At 31.1% G+C, this 26,302-nt stretch overlaps 1 protein-coding gene across 1 annotated transcript; it reads left to right on the top strand.

The window, feature by feature from the left end:
* The first annotated feature begins 13,226 nt into the window (after positions 1-13,226).
* LOC129909614 (uncharacterized) lies at positions 13,227-14,394 on the top strand. Its single transcript, XM_055986687.1, has 3 exons — positions 13,227-13,296; positions 13,588-13,802; positions 14,182-14,394. Exons 1-3 carry the CDS (start codon positions 13,227-13,229, stop codon positions 14,392-14,394), a joined length of 498 nt encoding a protein of 165 aa, XP_055842662.1.
* The last annotated feature ends 11,908 nt before the right edge of the window (positions 14,395-26,302 follow it).

The following is a 26,302-nucleotide window of genomic DNA, read 5'->3' as shown; positions in this document are numbered from 1 at the left end:
ATTTTTTTATTTTCTTCTCGGTTATAGAAAAATGCTAAACATGTTTTTAACGTTTTCGTGATCGATTTGAATTTCGTACATTCCTATCTACGATGTCACGAAGAAATTTCAAAGACGCCCGCGTAAAAAAGGGATTCCGCCGCATCACCGCACCGCATTTTGATAGCCGCACCACAGTCACACCATGATCAAAAATTTCTATTCCTGTTGTTCTAATCGCCTTCGAAGTTATTTTGACATAAGCAACCAACTGCCAGTCTGTATAAATATGACAAGTTGGCCGAGTGCGGGTAAGACGTTAGATTGCTAATTCAAAGTGCTTTGCGCACCCGTATTCGAATCTTATCCTCGTTTAATTTTTTTTTTTATTTTTCAATCCAAAATTATTTATCATGGCGCACAGTGTGTCGAGCCCATACAAAAGTTTATCATAAATACTTGCAGCTAAGTTTTTGGAGTTTTATTATCTTTTTTTTATGTTCTTATGGCACGAATAGAAAAAAAAATTACAAATTAACAAATTAAACAACCTATTACTTTTTTTTTAGTATAATTTATGAAATTAACATTTATTGAAGAAGCCACTTGTGAGCAAAATTAATTTTTTTTTTATATATAAACAAAAATATACTTTTCGTAAGGTTTTTGGTGTGCTGAACTCGAATCCGAAGTCAGAAAAATTCTATCATATCACGTTTTTGAAATATTCCCGTTAGAAAATCTGAAATGTCGTTTTTTAACAGTTTTCGAGGTTATGTTTTTGAACGTGGTGATTTTTTTTAAATAAATTTGTGACAGTTTCTAAAAGAACTAAATGTTTTCTTTTAAAGCCCGTTTAAATCTTTTCAATATCTTTTTTCTACTTTGAGAAATCTTAAGTTGAAGTCAACTTGTTTTGTTTATCTTCTCTATACAAAAAAATTGTATGTTTATTTGCGTTTCATAGCAAATCTCGAATAGTTTTTTGTCAATCGCTTTCAAATTTTGAAATAACGTTTTATTTGCATTTTCGTAAATTTTTATATCGGCGAGGTTGGTAAATACGCTATAATACACAGTAGAGCGTGGCCGGGTGAAGTAATTATATTAAAAATTTAGTATGCAGAAAAATATAATTTTTTTCTTGTTGAAAACAATATTTAAAATATTTTTAATTACATACAGTGGCGACAAAATAAATAGCACATGTACCCTAAAATTTCTAAAATGAAAGTTTTTCGCACTTTTTTAACTTAAAAGAGCTGTTTTATTAATGATGAAGTAAGAACATAGATATATTTGATTTATTAAAAAAGAAATTAAGTACATTGGAACTGCCAAGCCAGTCCCCAGATCTGAATCCTATTGAGGACTTGTAGAGTGACGTGGGAAAAGCGATTAACAGGTCTGATACCTCAAATTTGGACAGACTTTGGCAGGAATTTCGACGAGCTTGGTACTCAGTACCTTTTGAACGATTTCGGAGTCTTGTTACGTCTATTAACCGCTGGTTTTATGCTGTGATAAATAATAAGGGTTACCCAACCAAATACTAGTTATTTTCTTTTAACTGTGTTAAAATATTTGTTTTTGTTTTTAGGAAGTGTGCCATTTATTTTGTCCTAAAAAACTTGAGCTGTATTAATGATTTTGTTGTTATTTTTTGTTAAAGAATTCAATGTACTTAATTTCTTTTTTAATAAATCAAATATATCTGTGTTCTTACTTCCTCATTAATAAAACAGCTCTTTTAAGTTAAAAAAGTGCGGAAAACTTTCATTTTATAAATTTTAGGGTACATGTGCTATTTATTTTGTCGCCACTGTAAACAGCTTTTTGTTACTTGTGTATGGCTAAAAATTATTAAAAACATCGATTTTTTCATTTTTGTGATCCCCTTGAAGATATTTCTCAAAAAAATGAATTATTTTGAGTACTTGACTCGTAGCACATAAATGTGAATATCTCTGGTAATCGCAAACAGAAGCAGACCAAACTTTGCCAATATTAAGTATAGGCCTAAGGCAAAATAATATAAAAAAATTATCGATATGATTTTATATGTTTTTTTTTAAATTAAGTTTAAAAATAAATTTTTTTTTTTTTTTGGCCATTTATCAAAGAAATTTTAATAACTCATATATAATTTTATACATTTAATTTTTTTTTGTTATACGTTTTACAACAACACTCAAATAAACAAAATAACATTAACAAAATTTTTCAAACAATTACCAAACGTGAAATATACACTCTCAAAGATTCCCATAAATTCCTCAAAATATTTTCGATTTCCGAGGTACTCATGTTTCGGAGCTTATTTTAAATACATAACCTGGGTTATTTTCTAAGATAAATATGTTTTCATATGAGTTGACACTTCTAAATTATATTTTAATAGCAAAAATATTAATTTTTAACAAAAAAAAAAGTAATTTATCATAAGGGGACGACACACTGTGTGGCGGTGAAATTCTCCATATAAATGAAAGAGTGCGGTGATGATGCGTCGAAATTTTCGGCCTAACGTCGCTGCGGCTGCTGCGGCCAAGAAATGTTTTTTTTTGTCTTTAAAAATTCAATTTCTATTTTTACTCAGGAGGTCTACAAAAATCGCTATTCTTTTAAAACCGCTTTTATACACAAAAAAGAACGGGATTTAGAAACATCCTTTGCTATGTTACCAGAGAAATATGAAAACTGAAAAACATTCTGCGAAACCGAAATCCACAAGTTCTCAGCATAGTTGTGTGATTGTGCAAGAAGAAAAATTTTAAAATAAACTTGTCTGTACGTGACAGTGGAATGCACCATTGACCATTGAAGTTCGGGGAAACATTTCCAATATCTTTGAAAGTTATTGTGCTGTTATATGTTGGTTGATTCAATTGCATCATCAAAAAGTGAAATTTCTGTTTCATTCAAATTTTCAATTAATTATTGCCTGCTTTCGAAACTGTGTTATTGTCTGGCGAAATTCACCTTCACATACCTATAACAAGCACCTTAAATTTTCAGCGTATTAGATACACATTTAACAAAAAAAAAAAGAAAACCAAAAAAAAAAAAGTGTCAGAAATAAAACAAATGAACAACCAAGAAGTATAGTATCAGGTGTGTTAACAATAAATTGATACACATACGCACCATAAACACACATTCGCACCTTTAAATATTATACTGACTATAACAAAAAAAGGAGACACATTGTGAAATGAACTTTTCTCCCCGATTACTTAACCAAACGAGTGTAGAATGGATACCATATCTTTAAGGTATTTTCCCAAAACCTTCTATATGGCTAGCATATGTTTGTTTGTGTGTGTGTTTAAGGTGGTAAACTTTAATACCCATCGCGAGAGCTATACAAAACGATAAATAAAACTTAGCAAATAGAAAACCGAAAATATAAAACAACAACAACAAAATCGAATGGGAAACTTTAATGTATGCCGTGATGAATTTTAAATGCGAAAAAGGTATAAAATGGTTAAACAAAAAAAAAAGGTATAGGTATTTGTTTTACGATCAACGGATGGCATACCTATGGTTAATCTATTTTGTAGGATATCCTGTGACTTATGGTTGTGAAGCTAACGAGATTATTATCAGATAATAAGAAAATATTCAAAAGTTTAACACAAAGCCCAAACAAAGTTAATTTTAAACAAAACCATAATATACTTAGAAGAGGTGTGGAAGATTAACAATATTTCAAAAAGTTTTTTAATGAATACACAGATAAACAGATGAACACAATAAATATCCTTGTGGTTATTGGTTATGGAAAGGGACCAAACTTGTGTAGTAATTTTTAAATAAATTGCATGTTTTCGGTCAAAATTGTGTTGTCTAAGACTTAATGAATGCTGGGGAGGTTTTAAATACATACATATCTACATTCAAATGTATAAGTAAGATTACGTTTAAGGCTTACTATTTTGATTGACGTTTTCCAAAAACTTTTTTTTGGAAATTACTTAAGAAGCACCTTTGGCTTATAATACTAAATTGTTCAACCTGAACATTTCTTTGAATAGTGAAGTCATATTGAGCTCCGAGTAATGTCTATTGATATTGGTGACCTTTTTGTACTTATATAATTTTTTTGGTGAACGGGCTTCAGGTCATATGAAACAAATATTTTCTTTTTGCTCCGAGTAATGTCTACCTATTGATTTTAATGATTTTTTACTGTTGTTATTAAAAAATACTAAAATGTTATCAAAGGAGACTGGGCACTTTTGTATGGGACGTGGCCCATCGGTGTAACACATTGTGACACACATCAAATGAAAGGTCTAGATGAGTGTATTATTTTTATATATGGGGAAAAGTTTGTATCTCGTGCAGGAAAAGTGCAGTGATGCATTTTTTATTCAAAAATGTATGTAATAAAATTCAGAAAAGTATACATTTCGACTAGATTCTCGATTAACTTGATTCAAAAACATTATTATAAAAGTGTCGGAAATTCAATTGGAATATTCCATCACCAGTTTTCACCTATGACGCAATGAATTTTTCGGTTTTTAGAACACATTTGTATGGGACGTGACTCATTGGTGTAACACATTGAGACATACATCAGATGAAAGATTTCAATGAGCGTATTATTTCTTTGTATGGACAAAAGACTGTATCTCGTGCAGGGAAAAGGCAGTGGTGCATTTTATGTTCAAAAATGTATTCAAGGTTATTTTACATGTTTGTGTTTTCAGAAAAAAAAAAAGAGGAAAAAAAGAATAAATCCATGCAGTTTAAATTCATAATACCTACCAACATTTTATTAGTAATAAAACTTATAGTTTGAGTTGCATTTTTGAAAAATTAGTCACAACCTTCGTATATTTAAATTATTTTAAAACCAACAAGGTAGTTTCGCACACGACTTCAAAGTACTGAAAATCATTTAATTACTCAAACATTTTTCGTTATTGCATTACATAAATCCATAAAAATCGATAAATTCATTTTTTGAAGTTATACTTCTTATGGGAGGGTGGGTATGAAAATTTACTTTTTGACAAGAATGTCAAAGGGATTATGACGCGATCACCCTGGGTAGCAGGGATGTCGTTTCACCTTTAGAGTAGGCAGTACTTTAGTATTTAAAAATGCAGTACGCCGCAGTACGGCAAACATAAAACACACAACACGTTGCAAGTTACATGTTTCATGTGGCAAGTTGTATGTGGCAAGTTGCATGTGGCAAGTTGTATGTGGCAAGTTGCATGTGGCAAGTTGCATGTGGCAAGCTGCATGTGGCAAGTTGCGTGTGGCAAGTTGCATGTGGTAATTTCCATGTGGCAAGCCAGGGTTGCAAAAAGCTCACATTTCAGCTCAGCTCACAGCTCAGCACAAATTTGAGCTAGGTACCATAGCTTAGCTCATTTGAGCTGAGCTGGAAGTGAGCTGAGCTGAAAGTGAGCGCCCCAACTTCCAAGGCCTATATCTCGAAATTTTGAAGAAAATGAAAAAAAAATTTTTTGATGCCAAAAGGTAGCGGGGACTCTAACCTACATTTGGGTACAACTCTCATCCTTGTAGGTCCACGCGTTCTCAAACCGGGAGAACTTAAAAGTAAAAAAAAAATAGGCACGATTCTGAAAAAATAGGCATGATGTGGCGGTTTAACATGGAAGGCGATTATTTAAAAATTTGACAATGTGCAAAGCGTAGGCATATGACACAAGCTATCATTTGGCATCACTCCCGAAAATTGATCTCAAGCGGTTTAGCTAGCAGGAGCGTTCAAAGATTCGGCGATTTTTCGAACAAAAATTTTACCCCAACTTTCAAACGCCATTTTCTCGGAATTTTGAAAAAAATCGAAAAACCGGATTATACCACTATCGGGTAGCTGAGAATATAAGCTTTCATATGGCACCACTCCACTGCCTCTAGATCAAAGCGTTCAGCTCCCAGAAGTTTTTTTCGCGCCCCCAACTTCCAACGTTTTTATCGCGGAATTTTGAAGAAAATGAAAATAAAATTTTTGATGCCAAAAGGTAGCGGGGACTCTAACCTACATTTGGGTACAACTCCCATTCCTGTAGGTCCATGCGTTCTCAAACCGGGAGAACTTAAAAGTAAAAAAAAAAATAGGCACGATTCTGAAAAAATAGGCATGATGTGGCGGTTTAACATGGAAGGCGAATTTTTAAAAATCTGATAATGTGCAAAGCGTAGGCCCATGACACAAGCTATCATTTGGCATCACTCCCAAAAATTGCTCTCAAGCGGTTTAGCTACCAGGAGCGTTCAAAGATTCGGGGATTTTTCGAAATTAAAAATTTACACCAACTTTCAAACGCGATTTTCTCGGAATTTTGAAAAGAGTCGAAAAACCGGATTGTACCGGAATTTTTTTTTATGATAAAAAAAGAAATATTTTACTAAAAAAATAGAAATATATTTACTATTAAAAAAAACCAATTAATAACTAGAACCAAACATCTTAAGCTATGGTGTTTTATTAAAGTTTAAAATATCTTCAAATTTCATTATACTTTCCAAATAAAAATCAATGTATCCTCTCACCCAACAGCACAGCTCAGCTCACCGACAGCTCAGCTCACCGACAGCTCAGCTCACCCAACAGCTCAGCTCAACCATCAGCTCAGCTCAAATGAGCTGGAGCTATGGTACATAGCTCAAAAGTGAGCTAGCTCAAAATTTGAGCTGAGCTGTGAGCTGAGCTCAGCTCTTTTTTGAGCTTTGTAGCAACCCTGCAAGTTCCATCTTGCTACTACTAGTGCTGAAGCACACACAATTCTCATAAAATTACCATATCGCATATTTTATGCGCAATTCATTTACTTTCGTTAACCATATACCGTACGTTCTGAACCTCACAACATGAGTAAATTTCACAGAATAAATTGAAAACTACATGGACGCAAGGAGGATGAAAGAATTAATTTATTGTTCACTTGATAAAAATGTAAAAAAACTAAGTGTGGATCAATTACTTCATAATAGAATTTAAAAATATCAAATGAAATTCATTTACATATACTGAATGAGAAGTATAACTTCAGTCGCGTGTACATGTGTACACACACTCTTTTTTTTAAAATAAAAGCAGTTGCGGGATTAGTCCAATAGAACACCGTAATTATAATGTTTTTGAATCAAATCAATCGAGCATCTAGTCAAAAGGTATGCCTTTCTGAATTTTATTAGATAATGCACTTTCCCTGCACGAGACATAGACTTTTGCCCATATAAAAAAATAATACACTCATCGAGACCTTTTATTTGAAGTATATCTCAATGTGTTACACAAATTAGCAACGTCCGATACAAAAGTGTTCTAAAAACCGAAAAATTTATTGCGTCATGGGTGTAAACTGGTGATGGAATAGCCCAATTGAACTTCCAAAACAGTTATGTAATGTTTTTGAAACAATTTAATCGAGCGTCTAGTCAAAATGTATACTTTTCTGAATTTTATTTCATACACTTTTGAACATAAAATGCATCACTGCACTTTCCCTGCACGAGATATAGACTTGTGCCCATACAAAAAAATAGTACACTCATCGAGACCTTTCATTTGATGTATGTCTCAATGTGTTACACCAATGGGCTAAAATGCCCAGTCTCCTTTAAATTTGACAACCTTGCCGGATTTTTTTTTATTAAAACAATTTTTTGTAGTAACAAAATAATTTTTGGTCCAAAACCTTTATGGAAATTTTATAAATTAAGTGATGCTAAAGGTAGTTTTTGATAGATGTATAAAAGAAAAAAATTTCTTAGACTAGAACTTGATTTGGGTTATTTAGGTGAGAGGGGAAAATTTCTAAGAATATGGCTGTACTCAGAGAACAAAATAGTTATTATCGGGATAACTATTAAAATAGTTTAAAAAAATAGTTATTTTTGACTATTTTAATAAACAATCGAAGAACTTGTATTCTCCAAATTAACTATTAAATAGTCAATTTTAACTATTAAAATAATTACACATATCCCGGTTTTAACTATTAAAATATTTTTTTTTTTCTCTGTGTGTGAATTTGTGAAAAAGTGTTTTTTTTTTTTTTTGTTTTGATAACATAGGTGTTGAAAAAAAATGAACTCATTTATCAGAAAACAAAAAAAAACGACTTTTAAATTCACAATAACTCTTAATTGATCCTTCGTAAGTTGCATTGAATTTCTTGAAGGAAATACTTTTTTTCTGTTAAATTTGAATGAGTATAATGTATAAGCAAATAGAAAAAAAAAGCACTTTTTCGATTTTTAACGAATTTGTAAAAATAATAATATTTTCAAAACAAAAGCTGTTAAAAAAAATGTGTTGATGTTTTTTTCAAATAATACACAAATTGTATAAGAACCTTTACCGTTTAAGAATTTTATACGAAAAAAGACTACATTTTCAAATTTATAGGTACCTATTAAAAATTTGTAAGTTACGCCACTGATCGCTCGTAGAGAAAAAAAAAAGAGTTTTTATACGAAACATTAAATTTTTGATATGTTCTGTATTTAAGACTGAACAGCAAAAAAAATTAACTTGACTTTTAAGTTTTGGTTTTTGTTTGTAATTTACATATATTTTAAAACATAAATAAATAAATTGCACGACTGGGGTCGCACGTACTTGCTCTTATGCTTAAAGTAACTATAATGTTAAAGCTTTTTATTCAAGAAATTTAAAATTTGATATTTTGAAGAAATTTCATAAGTAGTATAAAAAAATTAAATCTGTTTTTATAATTAATTAAACTCCATTTTAAATTATCTTAAAAAAAAAAACAAATATGCCATTTTATTTCTTGTATAAAAAGGTATTTTTAGAAAAAAATTTTCGAAAATTGTAGGAGCCGTTTTTTAAAAAAATAATTTTTTATGTATAAAAATTTTTTAACATTTTTCAAAAAAAAAGTTGGTATGCCGTTTTGAAGAAATAATTAATTTACACATAAAAACTAAATTTCAAAATTTTTCATTGATCCGTTTTCAAAAAATTGATTTTTCAAAAAAAAAATTTGAAATATTTTTTAAAAATCCAAAAATGCATTTTTTGAAAATTTTCTAAATTCTTCATATTATCTTTACTTACACACGTTTGTATAAAAATTTTCATTTAAATCGGGTTAATGTTGTACGAGATATTCAGAAACGAAAAAAACCGTTCTATGACAGGTACCATTAATAACGGTACAAAAAATATTTTTTTTATTTTAAAAGTTGGCTCTTATGTGTAGTACTACACACAAAAAATTAAATCAAAATCGTTAGAGCCGTTTTTGAAAAAAATTAGCTTTTCTATTTCCGTTATATGGCAAGTACCGTTAGTTTTGGTCATAAAAAAAAAATTTCAATTTCCCCTCTAGGGAATCACCAAAAACTGCTAACTACCAAGTTTGAAGAAAATCACTTCACTCGTTTAGGCTGCAGCTCCAGATAGAGACAGACACACAGACAGACAGACAGACAGACAGACAGACAGACAGACAGACAGAATTGCCGGACCCACTTTTTTGGCATTCTCCATCATCGTAATGTCATGTAAAATTGTTATCTCGAGTTCGATTTTTTTTACGAATCCTAAACTTGCCCTATAGTACCTATATCGCAAGTAAAAATTTATAATCGTCAAAACTCCTCGTATAATTTTAAGTATTAAGTTAGCATTCAAATTGCATAACTTTTGTTTAATTTTATAAGAAATTTAATATGTCTTAAATTTATTTTTTAAACTAAATTAATTTTTAAACTAATTTTTTTGTCAAAAACAAACAAAGTTTCGATTTCTTATCTAGAAAAGAACTTTTATAGTAAAGTAACTAAAGCAAATTATAAGGGAACCCGGCCGAACAGCTCTGATTTTGACGATTTTTTTTTCAAACGTAGGTAATTAAAAATATTTTAAAGTCTATAGATTAAAAATTGCCGGTGTTACCGTATTGTTTTTTTTTTTTTCAAATTAAAATTACATTTTTTTGAACAAAACCATTTTTTTGCTTAAATTTCATAAAACAAATGATAGCAAAAGATTCTCTAGGTAATTTAAGGAAAAAAAAATATAAAGGAGTAAGGGACAATCTTTCATCGTTTAAGCGATAAATGCAATTTTCTAACATTCTGACCTCAAACACAAAAAAAAATATTTTGAAAACAACGGCAACACCTACAATATTTTAAAATACTTTTTTAAAAAGCCAGAAGCTCATTCTTATCTTTTAAATTTAAATCCACTAAATTTAATTAAGAGTTTTTGAAAAAATGGTCCTCAAACTCAGAATTTAAAAAAAAAGTTATTAAAAACATTTAAAATAAATTTTTTCCTTGAAACAAATTTAAATTCCGTGTGGCCATTAACCCAAAACTTCTAACTACCAAATTTGAAGCATAAATTTCGTCGTTATTTTGGGAAGAAACAGACAAAAAGGCTATCGTTTATTTTTCTGCCGCTGCCGTCTTCAGAGCTTTCAGAAGAGCTTTCATCGAGTCAATTTACAATTTCCAAAAGGATTACGGAAAATTCTTAGAAAATTTGTATAAATAGCTACCTAAATTTTAAATTTTAAGAAGAAATTTTACAATTTGTATAAATTAATTTTAAAACTAATTCTTCAAAAATGTATCGGTAAGTTTTTTTTTTTTTTAACTTTAGTTTTACGTGTTGATTATATTTTTTTTTGTAGATTGTCATACCAAACTCTTTTTTCAAAAATGTTTTAACATTTTTGAACATTTTTATGAATCGATCGGTTGCAAAGAAACTTCCACTTCCACTTCCAGCTGAGTTTGAACAAGCAATCTAGATTGCGGGACCAACGAGTAGAAAAAAAATGATTGTTTTGCAACTAAACACTTAGGTTGAGAACATATTCATGTTTATTTTCCAAGTGGCATGAGTGCAATTAAAACCGAAATTTAGTTTGGACTTTATTAGTTTGAACATTTTTACTGTGAATTTCAAAAAGTGTCCATTGGTGTAAACTGTAAACGATTCAATTTTATATTCTAAAAATTTTTCAATGAGAAGACAAATCATATGTTTTTTTTTTTTTAATAAACTAGAAAAATATTTTGTAAGTTGTCAAGAAAAAAACAAATTTAGAGCAAAAGGACGAAAAGCTGATTGCTTGCAACAAAATGCGATTTACTATTCTTCTAAGCAACACATTTTTATGGGCTCGAAGTCATTCATAAAATAATTGAAAAAGTCATAAAACAGTGTTGAGAAAGAAATTATGGATAAAACCTTGCAATGAAATTTCCTTAATTAAATAACAATTTGTTTATATAATTTTAGGAGACATTCAGAATACTTTTCAAGCAATCATAAACACCACAAAATAAAAACAATATCTCCAAATCGTTTTTCCATGTCTGCCCGTGGGGGTTATTTTCTGCACATTTTTTTTTTTTTTTTTTATTTTCCCCCATGAATACCCATTTACTATCATTGAATATACAATAATAATTCATCACAAAAAAAAAAAAATGTCAGCAAATTTAAAAATCAAAAGCAAACATCCTTGACACCGAAATCAATTTGCATGCCCAATTCTCAAGTCGAGTAGTTTTCCACAAATATTGACACCCATGCAAATCGACGACTATGATGATAGTGATGATGATGGTATTCCAACCCAACAGACAAAAAAAAAAATTGGAAAAAAACTTTCAAAAAGTAAAAGTAAAGTAATCTTCAACTGTTATACAACAAAGATAGAAAAATCTTTTCAAATGCTTATCGATTCCCAAAATCCCTTTTTTTGCGCCAACACGAGGGAGCAAAAATATAATCAACAAAAAAGGACGTCCGTCCAAGTCAGAATTTTCAATTCATAGAATGGTACATCTCTATCTTATACATACACACACTTCTTGATGATACTCTTGTCGATTGAAAGAAGCTGCCCGCCAGAGGGATCAATATGAAAATGGATTCGTTTTTACATCCTCCCGACCGATATGATGCCGACACGCAATTGTACGCATCATTAAGGATACCAAAACGGACGAAAACAAAATTTATTCACTTTTCCCCCCACACACGAGAAAATAGAAAAATCATTGGTTAAACAATTATCATCGGATGAGAAGAGGTTATGCTTGGATAGATGAAGGAGAGATAGTATCTCTATGTAGAGACTTTTGTGTCCCATATTCTCGATTAAGAAGTCGGGGATCATCGAGAATTGTTTTATTTGGGGATTTGTAACACAAAAGGAAGAACAAAAAAAAAACAAGTCATTGTTAAGTGTGTGTAAGCATCTGTTTCTTGGGGATTAGGATTTCAGGATTTCATTGCTGACCTCTACAATTTGCGTACACACGATATTTTTTTTTTTTTTTCGTCTTTGTCATCAACTTGGCTAGAACATGATATCGAATGAATCGATATTTATTCCTCTCTCATTTTGGACGCATAATAATTTATTTCGCTGACCCAATTTAATGAAAATGGAGATATGTAGTTAATTTTGTCATGTTGTGGAGAATATTCGTATGTGTAGTTCTTTAGGGATGATTTGAAAAAAATTTTTAGACGAGAGATAAGCTTGATTGTTAGTGTCTCATTTATAGGAATTTCAGAACCTTACAATTTTGTATCGTTAATTGGTTAACTAGAAGTCAATTAATGTTTTCATATACAACTTTTAGGTTAAGGAGACAGAGTTAACTCTAGGGGGTAAAAATCTTGTCATACTCCATACCGTCTTGTGAATTAATTGTCCATCAAGAGAGTTATACTAAAAGAGAAGAGAACATTTTTTGTCCTAGCTTTGGTGCAATTTGTATCCCTCTTGTTGACGCTTTATTTATTTATTTCTTTTTAGCTCTGAGCTTAGCTTTTATTAGTGTTTTTATTATAATTGATAAAAACATCGCAAAAAACATAGAATTACATTTTTCACACAAACGGTTGCTATTTAAGATCTAATAACTATTTTGCCTCTTTGCCTACATACCACTTTTATATTTATTCAGTTTTTATTTTAAATGATAAAAACATCGCAGAAAATATATTGAATTTTCTAATTGAACGATTTTTACCGAAAATATGTGGGCTCTATTCAACAGCTTTGTCTACTTACCATTTCCAATTTTAATCAGACAGGCGTTAAGCCTCCATAAGAATATGTTATTTTTGATAAAAAAAATCGTAAGACACATAATATCTTCGACGATCGAACTTCGAGCTGTGCGGACGTGTCTCCTTAAGTCTCTCTCGATATTACTTTTTTCTTTTTTTTTTTTGATTTGGTAAAATGACTGAAACTTGTGCAAAGTGCAATTTAGATCTTGATGTCGATGTTGTTTTATGTGGCGGCATTTGTGGTATGAAATTTCACGGAAAATGTGCGGTTTCGTCTGAAACTTCATTAAAATTCTTAAGAACCACCACAAATTTTTTCTGGAAATGTAATGCATGTGCAAGTGTACCAGTTCTTGGTTTTGTGTGTAAGGTTAATGAGCTTGTTAAAACTGTTCAATCTTTACATAGCTATTTAACACACCCACAATTCTCTGCTGACATGATGAGCGCATTATCAATAATAAAAAATCTCTCTAATGTAAAATCTGACTTTGATTCTCTTAATTCTAACTTGAATGTTCTCTTAAATTCAGTGCGTGTTGAACGTAGTAACGGAATTGAAGAAACGGAGAAAGAAAAACTCTCTAAATGTGAAAGTGCTCGCTCCACCAACAGTACTTCTAATTTGGCACATACTACCGTAGCAATACATGGTGATGATAGTGCAGCGATAAAGAATTCTGCCCCTTCCCCGCCCATAACCCTAACATCGAATGTTGATGCTGCTAACCCAGATCAATTTAATGATGTAAACAAAAATCTGAATACATTACAAAAAATGCAAAACAAATGCAAAAGTAATAATAGAGTTTTTACAGTGGGTGTTGATGACCCACATAATGATATAAGTGTAGTTACACCCACTAAATGGGTGTAACTACACTGGTTGAAACTTCAACCACTGAAAATGCATTAATAAAATACATTGCTTCAAAACTAAACATTACCGAAAATGAGGTTAAGTGCTTCAAACTAGTAAAAAGTGATGTAGACATTTCCACTCTAAAGTATGTTTCTTTTAAAGTTGGAATTCCTGCTAATATCTTTGAACTAGCCCTAAATGCTAATAATTGGCCATCTAATGTTTATGTAACAAACTTTATTAATCGTTCAAAAAACTTCGTGAGATCCAAAACAAACCACGTCCCTGTTTAACACCTACGCGTACCTCACCCTCGTCTTCGCCCTCAATTTATCCTACACCACCCGAACCATCATCATCAGCAAATGAAGTGCATAATCATATCATTCAGCCCTCTCTTCACTCACCGCCACCGTTAATATCAGCTCTTCCAACACCTACTAGAACATCATCGTTAGCTGATAGTACAAAAATCTAATATTCATGCATCTCTTTACACTAAAAGTAATCTGTGTGTATATTATCAAAATATGGGTGGATTCTCGTCAAAGGTAAGAGATCTCGCTATCTCTATTGATGCTTCTGATTATGATATAATTGCTTTTACTGAGACCTGGTTGCATGAGCATATTTTGACGGAAGAACTTTTTGACCTCTCTTCCTTCTCTGTTTTTCGTCTTGATCGGTTTGACACTAACAAAAAGCGTGGAGGTGGTGTATTGGTTGCAGTTCGACGCTCTATAATCTCTTCAGCTGTTGATCTGGATGTCGTGTTCGATGAAAATCGATTGAATATTGAACAAGTGTGTATCAGTGTGTCTTTTGCTGGTATCAATTTTCTTCTTTTCATTAGTTATATCCCCCCTGGGAGTACATCAGCTGTCTACAAAAAACATTTTGATAACATTGACAGAATTGCCACCTTGCCAGAATACAAACATTATTACTTATGTATTATTGGTGATTTTAACCTACCAAACTTAATTTGGTCTGAAAATGATGAATGTAAACTTGTTCCCTTGTCAATAAATTCAGAAATTGAAGTTATTTTAATTGATTACCTTTTTTCTTTGAATCTAAATCAAATTAATAACATTGTAAACTCTATAAATAGATTATTGGATTTAGTATTTATTTCTGATGATTTGAATTTCAATCTCTCTCAATCAATTCCTTTACTAAATAATTCTGAGCACCATACTGCTATAAATTTTTATATATCCAATTATAATTATGAAAATTACAGTTTATATAATACTTCTAACTCACTTGAACGTAAATTCACTTCAAATAACTTGAACATGATTAAATCTCATTTGAATGGTATAAACTGGAAATCTGAATTCCAGAACTATAATTTATCTACTAACTTTATTAAATTTAGAAATATTCTGAGCGATATTTTAAATAATTTTGTGCCTTTGGTCCATAAAAAGCTAAATTCTAGCCCTAAGTGGTATAATTATCGACTTAAGAAGCTTAAAAATGCGAAAAATCTTGCGCATAAACGGTATAAAAAATCAGGTTCGTTGGTTGACTATACATTTTTTTGTCGTCTGAGGAAAGAATTTGTATTCCTATCGAAATTTCTTTATTACAACTATGTACAGTCAATCGAGTCAAATTTGAAAACGAATCCAAATCAGTTTTGGAAATATATTAATTCAAAGCGTAAAAGTGTAGGGTTTCCATCAACAATGCATTTTAACACAAATTCGTCTTCTGAACCAGTTGAAATTGCCAACTTATTTGCCGAGTACTTTCAAAGCATTTACAATTCCACAAGCACGGATGGGGTTGACGACAATTACTTGAAATCACTTCCATCATTTATTGAATGCTACGATTTTAAAATTAATATTGATGATGTTTTTAAATTATTGAGCGAGCTTGAGCCCAATTATAAGCCTGATATTTTAGGTTTCTTTCCCATTGTTTTGAGACACTGTGCTGAAAATCTTTCAACTCCTTTGACGGATTTGTTTAATCAATCTTTATCCAGTGGCGTTTTTCTTGATGATTGGAAAATCTCTGTAATTACCCCTATTTTTAAATCTGGCAAAAAAGATGACATATCCAACTATAGACCTATAACAAAACTCTCCATCATTCCAAAAATGTTGGATTGTCTTGTTAAGAATCTATTTGTTGATCTTATAAAAGGCCATGTCAGTGATTTCCAGCATGGATTTTGGAAGGGAAGGTCGACTATTTCGAATTTGGCTGAGTTTACGAATTTTTCGATAAATGCTCTTGAACTACATAAGCAAATTCATGTTATTTACACCGACTTCACAAAAGCGTTTAGTAGAGTAAATTTAAAAATCATACTGCAGAAGCTTGAGGCTTATGGAATTCGTGGTGCCCTACTGTGTTGGTTGAAATCATATTTATATGGTCGCAAACAGTTTGTCGTTGTTGATGACATACGCTCTAAAGAAATACATGTCACCTCAGGAGTTCCAGAAGGGAGTCATCTGGGCCCCCCTTTATTCTTGTTACATGTGAATGATGTACCTGATATTTTGAAATTTTGCAAATGTCTCATTTTTGCAGATGATATTAAATTCTTTGCAGTTATTTCAAGTGTTAGTGATCGTCTGCTTTTGCAAAATGATCTTAATTCGTTTCTTATATGGTGTAAACAGAATGATCTACAACTCAATGTTGAAAAATGCTGTTCTATGTCCTACAACCGTTGCTTATATCATATTATTCCATCATATTCAATAAACAATGTTCAAATCAAAATTGTTCATGATGTTAAAGATCTTGGTGTTGTGTTTGATGAACAACTCACTTTCCAATTACATATCAACTCTATTATATCAAAAGCCAACTCAATGTTGGGGTTCTTTAAAAGAAATTCATCTGAGTTTACTGATCCGTATACGTTAAAATCATTGTATTGCAGTATTGTTAGACCCTCATTGGAATATGCATGTGTTGTATGGAATCCAACTACTCAAAATGATATTAATAAGATTGAAAGGGTACAGAAGAACTTTTTACGCTTTGCATTGAGAAAATTTTTTGGTAATGCTAACTCGGATAATCATATTTCATATCGGTCCAAATGTCTTTTGTTAGGAATACAATCTCTTGAATCACGAAGGGAGATGTATAGCATAATGTTTGTTAGAGATGTTATGTGTAGTTTTGTTGACTCTTCAAATTTGCTTGCCCTAATAAATATATATGCTCCATCCAGAGTATTAAGATCAAGGCCATTATTGTTTGAAGTTTCGCACAGAACTAATTATGGTTTTCGTGAACCGATATGTCATTGTATACATTTATTTAATGAAGCATATTATTGTTTAGACATAAGCTTCAACAGAAATGTCTTTAAAAATTTATTGGTATCATTTTTAACACACAAATGTAATATTTTAAATTAATAATCATTAAGATAAATATTGTACTATAAGTATCTCCAAATCTGTTGATTAATAATCGTAGATAAATAAATAAATAAATAAATAAATAAATAAATAAATATCTATGTACATATATTTTCCAAATAAACAAATGATAGTGAGGGTCCCATTCAGCCGCATTTTTGACATACCAGTTCCATTTTTATCCAGTCATGAGTGTTTTTATTATAATTTAAAAAAAAAAACATCGTACAAAACATAGAATAACATTTTTAAATTTAAGATTATTGTTGTAATTTGTTTTTGATGCAATCATGCGTTAAGATAAAAACATCGCAAAAACATAGAATTAAATTTTCTAAGTAAACCATATTTACTGGAAGTGTAGGCCCATAAAATAAGATTTTCTACACTAACGGTTGTTTTCCAAAGTGTATGCCCTATTCAGCTGCTTTGTCTTCATAACACTTTCATTTAAATCTAGCCACGCGTTTATCCTCCATGAGCGTTTTTATTATAATTGATAAAAACATCCCAGAAAAGATAGAATTAAATTTTCTAGGTAAATCGGCTGGAAGTGTAGGCCCCATCCAGCCGTTTCATCATTATAGCGTGGTTATTCTAATTCACAAAAAAAAACATCGCAAGAAACATAGAAATACATTTTTAAAATTAACGGTTGTTATTGGAGGATTAGGCCCCGTTCAACCGATTTGTCTACATAAATTTTATGAAACAAACAGCCTTATGAAACATAATACATACATACATACATAATATATCCCTTAAAACGAAGTTAGAAGAATAATAAACATAGAAAATCATTTTGAAATGTCCGAGAAAAAGCAAATAACGTTTAATCATTTGTCGGTCGAAAATACTGCGCATATCGTTCCGAAATCACCAGTATTCCCTTGAATACTTCTGGCTATTCGCCGCGCCGCTGCCGGTGCCACCGTTTTGAGTCGATAAAAAAATGAATTTAAGGTTATCACATAAATCAATATCTAGATTGACAATTATAATCAATATCCCAGTAATTTTTGCTTACAAAAATTTACCGAGACTTCCCTAGACACTTTTCAGTGTTAATCAAAGGTGTTAACTAATGCTTACTTAATTCAACAATTCCCAACTTTCCAACGCACTTTCCTTCAAGGTAAATAAAAAAAGTAAAAATTTGTATTCCTATTGTTTTTTTTTCATACTTGATTGCCATTAAAATGTTCCCTCGCTCTTAAATTATTTTCTAAAGTTTTGATGGGTTACATTTTCTGTTAAGATCTATAAGAAAACTATGCACTATGAAAAAAGCCCACCCTTTCTACAGCCTCATTTCTATTTTCAAACTTTCTACAAAAAAGGTTCTTTTTCAGATAGTTATGTTTATATTAGAAGACAAATAAAAGAACACACACACACAATCTTATACCTACATACATAAAATCGACTAAACGATAGAACTTTTGATCTTCAATAAAGTCTTTTTGATGCCCAAAACCCATGTTCAAAAACAAAAGTTTTCCTATACTTCGATAAGTAGGAATAATTTTTATTTGTTCTATTTTTTTTTTTTTTTTTATTTCTTGTCCTCAAATTAATGCTAGCAATTTCTGAATAAATCCTTGAAAACATGAAAAACCAAATTCTACATAATATTCTTGTTCGTTCGGCCTTTATGTATAATATTTCACATACACACTCGTATATGCATGTGTATGCTGAATTGGTAAATGACATGCATAGGTATAGAATGCAACATCGCATATTCGTCGTCATCGTCGATACCAGATACCATCTTGATCCCACTTCAAGTAGAATAATATAAATGCCAAAGAGTTGCGTTCATAAACAGGGTCGGAGTAGTTTCAAACTTTGAACAGAGAAAAGTAGACCTCAATATTAATTTCATAGGAGGCCGCTTTGAGAAGTAGATAATATTGTAAAACTTGAAAAACCCGAGAATTTTTTGCAAATAGTTACTTGTAACATTCTTGTTAGTGTTTGATTTTTGATAAGATATTATTGCCAACAACTCGGTAACTCAGACTATAAGCCAATGTCAACAGGCAACAACAATCAGCAATTGTACTCTCAATTATGGTATCTTTCAATTTTTTAGCCGGCTTTCCCCTTGTTTTCCTAAATAAAAGTCTGACAAGCGTACCTCAGTTTTTGAATTTAAGCATTACAATACTCAACTCCAGTTTTTGTCAAATTAAGCTCACTTCGAAATAGGTTTTTGGGGAAGGTTACGCCATATTGTTAGTGTAAATTGATTAGGCTGCCAGCAGTGTGGTTACCTTCCTTTTCTGTAGGAAGCACTTCTAAACCGCTTTGACTCTATCCAAGGTCCAAGCCTTGTGTCGCTTCGTCCAAACCAAACAATTCCATAGGGACCAGTGTAGCCCAGTCGGAATGTACAAAAAATAAAGCTGAAATAATAGCGAAATGGAAAAAAAATGAATCGTGTAGGGGGTAGGAAGTTACTTTAAGCTTAAAACTAGTTTTTCAGAAAAAAAAAAAACGATGATGAGTTTAGCTCTTCTGCGATTCGCAGTCCTTCATTTTGGGTCTATCTAGAAGCCAAAGAATTTCATTTGTAAGAACACCGTGACGAAATGTATTTTGGGGATTTTGTCTCCAATTCGGTATCCTTTCAATTCTTAAGCTTGACGATTTTCAGTTAAAGCTAAAACTTAGCCAGTTATTTAGTGTAAGCTTATGCATTCAAGTTTATAGTTTTACCATATAGACACTTTTTCTATGGGTTGGGGTCAAAATCCCGAACACCGAAATCTCGAAAACCCAAAATCTCGAAAATCCAATAATAATTATAATAATTCCTTGTTGAAGTGAAAACTTCTTTAGTATCGTAGTGATTTGAAACAAGATGAAACGAAAACGCGACACGACTTCAAATTGTCATAACTTTTTTTTTTTAATAGATAGATGACTGAAATTTGTATACTGTAGATAGGTAATTAAATAAATTATAATTGTACAAAATTTCAATTTATTTAATAATCAAAATTCGGAGATAACGGTAAAAAGATGTTCTTTTCCAACACACGTTATATCTTTTGATCTAGTGCACATACAAATTTGATTTAACTTTAATACACATGCTGATAACATAACCTTTTATTTGATATATCACACATAACGGTACGTGCTCTACAAGTTACACAATCTTAAATTGAAAAAATTGAAACATACCTCAAAAAACCTGTGGAGATCTGTTGGCGATGACCAGCTACCAGTGTAGGAAGTACCGTAATCTCAGTCTGGAAATTCGACATGGTTGACTTTAAAAAATTCTAACTTCTCTTTTAGACATCTTTGAAATAAGATTTATACATCATTATACAAGGTGAAACAATAAGCTTTCATATGGTATAAAATTTTTTATAGGTTGTCAAACAAAAAAATTAAATTAATAGCATGAGAACATAAAAATAAATGTTTTTTTTGCTTTTTTTGATGAAATTTCATTGAGTTTAAAAAATTCTAGCTCTTTTTGTAGATGTCTCATAGACTTGATCAATGTATATATTTTGAGCTAAGACAATAAGCTTTCAGATGGTGTAAGTTGTTATAGGTTGTTAGGGAAGAAAATGGATTTAATAGCGTGAGAAGATAAAAATACGTGTTTTTTCGCTTTTCTTGATGGAAATTGATCGAGTTCAAAAAATTCTAGCTCTTTTTGTAGATGTCTCATAGACCTGATCGATATATATATTTTGAGCTTGGACAATAAGCTTTCAGATGATATAAAATTTATCTATCAGGTGATAGAATAAAAATAGGTAGATTTTTTCTATTTTTTTTTTTTTGCAAGAAAAATGATTTTTTAAGGTTTCACTTCTACCACGTGTGAATTGCACACATGATTTTTTTAAATTGTTATTTAATTTTTGTATTATTTCTTACTTTTCTGTTTTATATTCGGGATTTTTTTTTTTTTTTATTTTCGGGATTCTGGGTTTTCGGGATTTTGGATTTTCGAGATTCTGGATTTTCGGGATTCTGGATTTCGGAATTCTGGGTTTTCTGGATACAAAATTTCGGGATTGTGTCCGTCTCCCTTTTTCTATTATAGGTTCCTCCAATGTCTGCAAATCATCGACACTAAGAGTAACCTGGAGAAATTCTTTTATTAGACCTGCAAATCTTACTTCTTTTGCCCACTGACATTATTTCGGTCTCTGCCTTGTCGGTGTAAAGGCCCGATCGTTTGATGGTGATTTTCTATTTTTTGAAGCACTCGGATTTTATGTCGTCTCCACCACGCAGGAGGTTTCACTACACTATATCAGCCAGATCGCTTAATACGATTTCCCGCTTTCTGACGATACTGTTGAAATATTTGTTGTTTTTTTATTTTTTCCGATGCATTAAAATTTTGTGTTGTTGTACCCTGTGGCGCAATGGTTAGTGCGCCACTAACCATTGCGCCAGAGGTCTGGGTTCAAATCCGGTATCCACTTTTTCATGACAATGATACTCTTGGAGGCTTTGTCAATTACTGATAAGAGGCAGTAGACCTAAAAAGAATGTCTAGGTAGTGGAGGCTGGATTTGAACCCAGACCTCTGGTGTGATATTCCACCACACTAACTAAGGAGCCACATGATAATACCACAACATGTGGTTACTGCACACATATCCTTTAAGACCTTTCAAAAGGTACTGACAATTTTTATTGTCATAACAGAGTTAGCATATTATTTCGATCCAGCCATGGTCTGCACAAAATTTTGTTTTCAAAAAGTTTAACACGGAACAAAGATAGAAATTGAAAAGAAATTTTCCTCCATCAACAAGGAAAACTTTGTTCTGCTAAAGATGAGGGCCACCCAATTTCCCATTTGGCAAACATTGATGCATCTTTCTCACGTGTCGTCGGCGGCGTGTGTCTCGTCGGTCGTCAGCGTAGTCTCTCGTTGTCGTTATAAAATCGTCCTTGCTCTTAGGCTGACTATGTCATAAAACGAAATATAATGTGTGCGTTTGTATGTGCATACATAATTTTGTTAGAAGGTTAATATTTTTCTTTAGTCTTCAAGGACCAAATGTTATTCCAGCTCCTCGGTCGGCACACGCTCTTTTTGTATTAGAAGCCTCAATCCCCTTCAATTTAGAAAGAAATTTCTTTCTCATACTTTTTTTTTGTACTTGAAGAAAAAAAAAAACGATTACTATACAGAGACATCTCCGGTGTGTTAACGGAAATTAAAAGGACATACCCTCGAAGCAGTGTTGTATTAGGTTATTTGTCAAGGCCTTAGTATATTCTGTCAATTGTGCATTTTCTGATGATGGTTTAAACTCAATTTAATATGGGAACTGCTTGAGCCTTTATTGAAAGGTGGTTACTAGGATTTATTTTAAAATATTTCCAACCGATTTTTAAAGTATTGTTAATAAAATTGTCTCTGGAAAATTTGTTTTCGTTTTTTTTTTTCTGAGAATATTTTATTTAAATGAAATTGTCTGAGGTCTACAAAAATATTATGACAGAAATTGCATTTATTAAACTTTGGTAGCCCTGGCAACTTTTTGCCTTTGGCAATGAATCCATAACACTTGGTGACAGACAATACTTAAACTTCAATTCGAAATAAATAAAACAAAAAGACATAACTTTGCTCCTGTACTTATACTGGCGATGAATACTTATCAAAGTTTGTCAACAACAACAACAACAAGAAAATACAAGTTAAACCAAAATCTCTCACAAATTAGATTCAAAAACGAATAAAGTACTTTGAGAAAGCGTTTTCTAAGACTTTTTATTGTTTTTGTTTCTCCGAAAATCCATCTTGAAATTTAACAGGAAGACAGGGTAATGGAAAAATAAAATTGTTTTTCTGTGTGAATTGTTTTTTTTTCTGGAATCATTTTGCTTTCTAAGAATTATTTGTAAATCTGATTCTTTAATTTTAAATGACCCCCAACTCAAGAATGTATGTTTTGATTCATTTTTTGATTATCAAGAATAAAGATATTTTACGTGGAAACGTTTTAATTTGAAAATACAATTAAGTTTGTTTATCTATGCCAAATTATTATTTTTTTTTGTAACTGCATGAGTTTTTCTTATGAACTGACCTACTTACTAGATATAGTGCAAAAAAAATTTTTGAGGCTGTGACATTTTTTGAGGTTATTTTGAAAACATGAAGTGATGGTGCAAAATGGACTTCAGATTCGGTTTCAGCGACCCTAAAACCTATGAATTCCACTATAAATAAAATGCACGACTGGGTCGCACGTACTTGCTCTTGTAGTTCATAGTACCTTTGTCTTAAATATCTTTTGGAAATTTAAGATTCTGTTTAGTGTCGAGAAAAAAAATGATGTCTATAAATTTTGAATAAAATTGCCTTATGCTTTGATGAAATTTATGAACTTAAAAAATATGACAATTTTTGAAAAACGGCAACGCCATATTTCCGTTCACCGAATTTTTTGTGAAAAACTAAAAACGCAGTTTTGTTAGAATCAATAATACACTAAATTTCATCGAAATCGTTAGAGCGGTTTTCGAGAAAATTGCAATACCTCGAAAACGTTTTATGGGAGATATGCGTTAAAAGGGAGATATTAAAAAAATTAAAAAAAAAATGGGTCTAGAGAATTACGTAAAATCATTTGTACGAGGTTTCAAGCAATTCCATCCATCTGTTTAGGCCCTAGCTCGATGTAAAGATTGACGCACAGACGCACAGACCGACACGGACGGCGCACATAGGAGTATTTGCAGTAAAAACCTGGGTCATAAGTCGATTTTCTGAAAATCAAAATTGACACCACAAAGTTTGGAAAAGTAGGTGCAAAATAAACATGTGTCAATATGTTGCACTCATTTTTTTGTTTTTCGATAGTGTCTTGTTAAAAAATGAGTTCAAAGTTAACTGTTACATCTACCTCATTTTTATTTGAATGCGAAGTATTTTGGTAAGTGTTATTCTATATGCGATATCAAAGTGTTGTGATAGAAATATAAAAAAATTTATATGGAGAATTATTCTTCAGTTATTTATTAACGATATTAATAAAGTTTTGAAAATGTTAGATGGTTTTTTCTATTTTAATTCGGGCTTAGAACTAGTATCTAAAAACTTGATATTTTTGGTAAGTTATTATTTGAACTTTAATGATTTTGTTTTAGTATACCCCGTTATTCTGCGATGAATTGAAACTTATGAGTTAGTTTATATATTTTTTAACACAATGCAACAAAAATTGGGTGCTCTTAGGTGCTCTTTAGAGAATCGAGGGTCAATTAGTTTTTCACTTTCTGATAGAAAATACTCCTAACTTTATGAAACGTTTTTTATTTTTAAATTAAATTTACTGATGTTATTAGTGTATTTTATTTAGGGTGATCTTAATTAAGGTTGGGGAAGAGAGAAAAGAACCTGAGAATTGGGTATTAGGGATGAGGAAAAAAATTTGAGAAAAATAATGTCGACAGGCGGAGTACAGGCCATTAATCAATTTTTTTAGTTTTTGGTAAAAAAATAAAAATAACAAAAACTAGGTTTATATTGTATTTTCTTGTAGGAATACTCATTTTAAACAGAAATAATAACAAAAACCACGAAAAATAATTATGGCCAGGTTTTTTGATGACAATACTCCTATGTGCGGCATGACGAAAACCACTTTTTTGATCTTCTCCATCATCGTAATGTTGGTTTTGATTAAAACCTCGAATTTGTTTTTCTACACGAAACCAATACTTGTCCTATAGAGCAAGTAAAAAGAGCAAAACACAATATAGAGAGTTACTATGCCTTATAAAAAGCTTGAGATAGTCATCGGAAAGAAACCGTTATCTTAAAAACTGTAAATTTTTCGACTTTCTGCCCATATCGATCAGGTGCTTTAAGAGAACAACGTACTAAAATTTAAGACAATTTCACCGAGGGCCATACAAAATGTGCAAGGTCATTTAGATATATTCAGAAACAGTTCTATTATAGTTGAATAAAATGGAGCGTTTTAAAAAAAACTGTACCTAGTTTTTTCTATTTAAATAACATTTGATAACCTGAAGGTTAAGCCCAACAACAACAAGGAAAAAAACTCTTGACAAAAAAAAAAGGAAAGGTGAGTCGACCTCAGCCTCCAGAAAGAATTCAAAGTGCAAAACTGAAGGCCGCCGAACAACCACCTTCCAAACCCTGCTACCTTAGGTAACGCTAACCCTCCTTCGTCCTCGAAGGAATTAGCTTCCGCCAGTGGAAGTACGACTGTCTCTTACATAATTTGATTTTATTAAAGCATTTCCGATAATGTAAAAAAAAATATATATAAAATCTGTTTTTATTATTAATGTAACGGCGTCTTATATGAAAAGGAATTTTTAGAACAAAAATTTGAAAATCGTTAGAGCCGTTTTAAAAAAAAATAATTTCTTATACATATATAAAAACTTTCTAACATTTTTCAAAAAAAAAAAAGTTGGTATGCCATTTTGAAGAACTAACTAATTTACACATTGAACAAAATTTCAAAATTTGTCACCAACCCGTTTTCAAAAAATTGATTTAAAAAAAAAAATTGTGAAATATTTTTTTTTTTAATCCAAAAATGTGTTTTTTGAAAATTTTTCATAATTTCAATATTACCTTTACTTATTAAAATTTTCGTTATAAAATCGAGTTAGTCTTGTATGAGATATTCAGAAACCAAAAAAATGGCTCTATGACAAAAAAAAATATTTTTTTTTTATTTCAAGAGTTCGGTCTTATTTGCTACATTACACAAAAAAAATGTAATCAAAATCGTTGGAGCCGCGCAATTCTTCGAGAAATAAATAGAAAAAAAAAAAAAAAATTGAAAAAATTTTGCAAAATAAATATTATTAAACAAAACCAAATAAATAAAATCAAGTTTGTTAAATTAAGTGATTCTTCACACAATTTAATTAATTTAACAATCCATAAGAAGAAAAGAAAACTTTTAAAGTTTTTCAAAATGGATGCAACTGGTG

The sequence above is a fragment of the Episyrphus balteatus genome, chromosome 2 (genome assembly GCF_945859705.1).
Source record: "Episyrphus balteatus chromosome 2, idEpiBalt1.1, whole genome shotgun sequence".
Lineage (NCBI taxonomy): Eukaryota > Metazoa > Arthropoda > Insecta > Diptera > Syrphidae > Episyrphus > Episyrphus balteatus.
Note: the sequence above shows the minus strand (reverse complement) of the source record. Positions and strands in the feature narration are given on the sequence as shown.

Bases quoted from the DNA above. Each gene is read 5' to 3' on its own strand.
- LOC129909614 (XM_055986687.1), top strand. From the start codon at position 13,227: ATGACTGAAACTTGTGCAAAGTGCAATTTAGATCTTGATGTCGATGTT. The intron at 13,297-13,587 runs GTATGAAATTTC...TCTTAAATTCAG, and splicing joins TTTATGTGGCGGCATTTGTG to TGCGTGTTGAACGTAGTAAC. The intron at 13,803-14,181 runs GTAAACAAAAAT...AAACTTCGTGAG, and splicing joins ACCCAGATCAATTTAATGAT to ATCCAAAACAAACCACGTCC.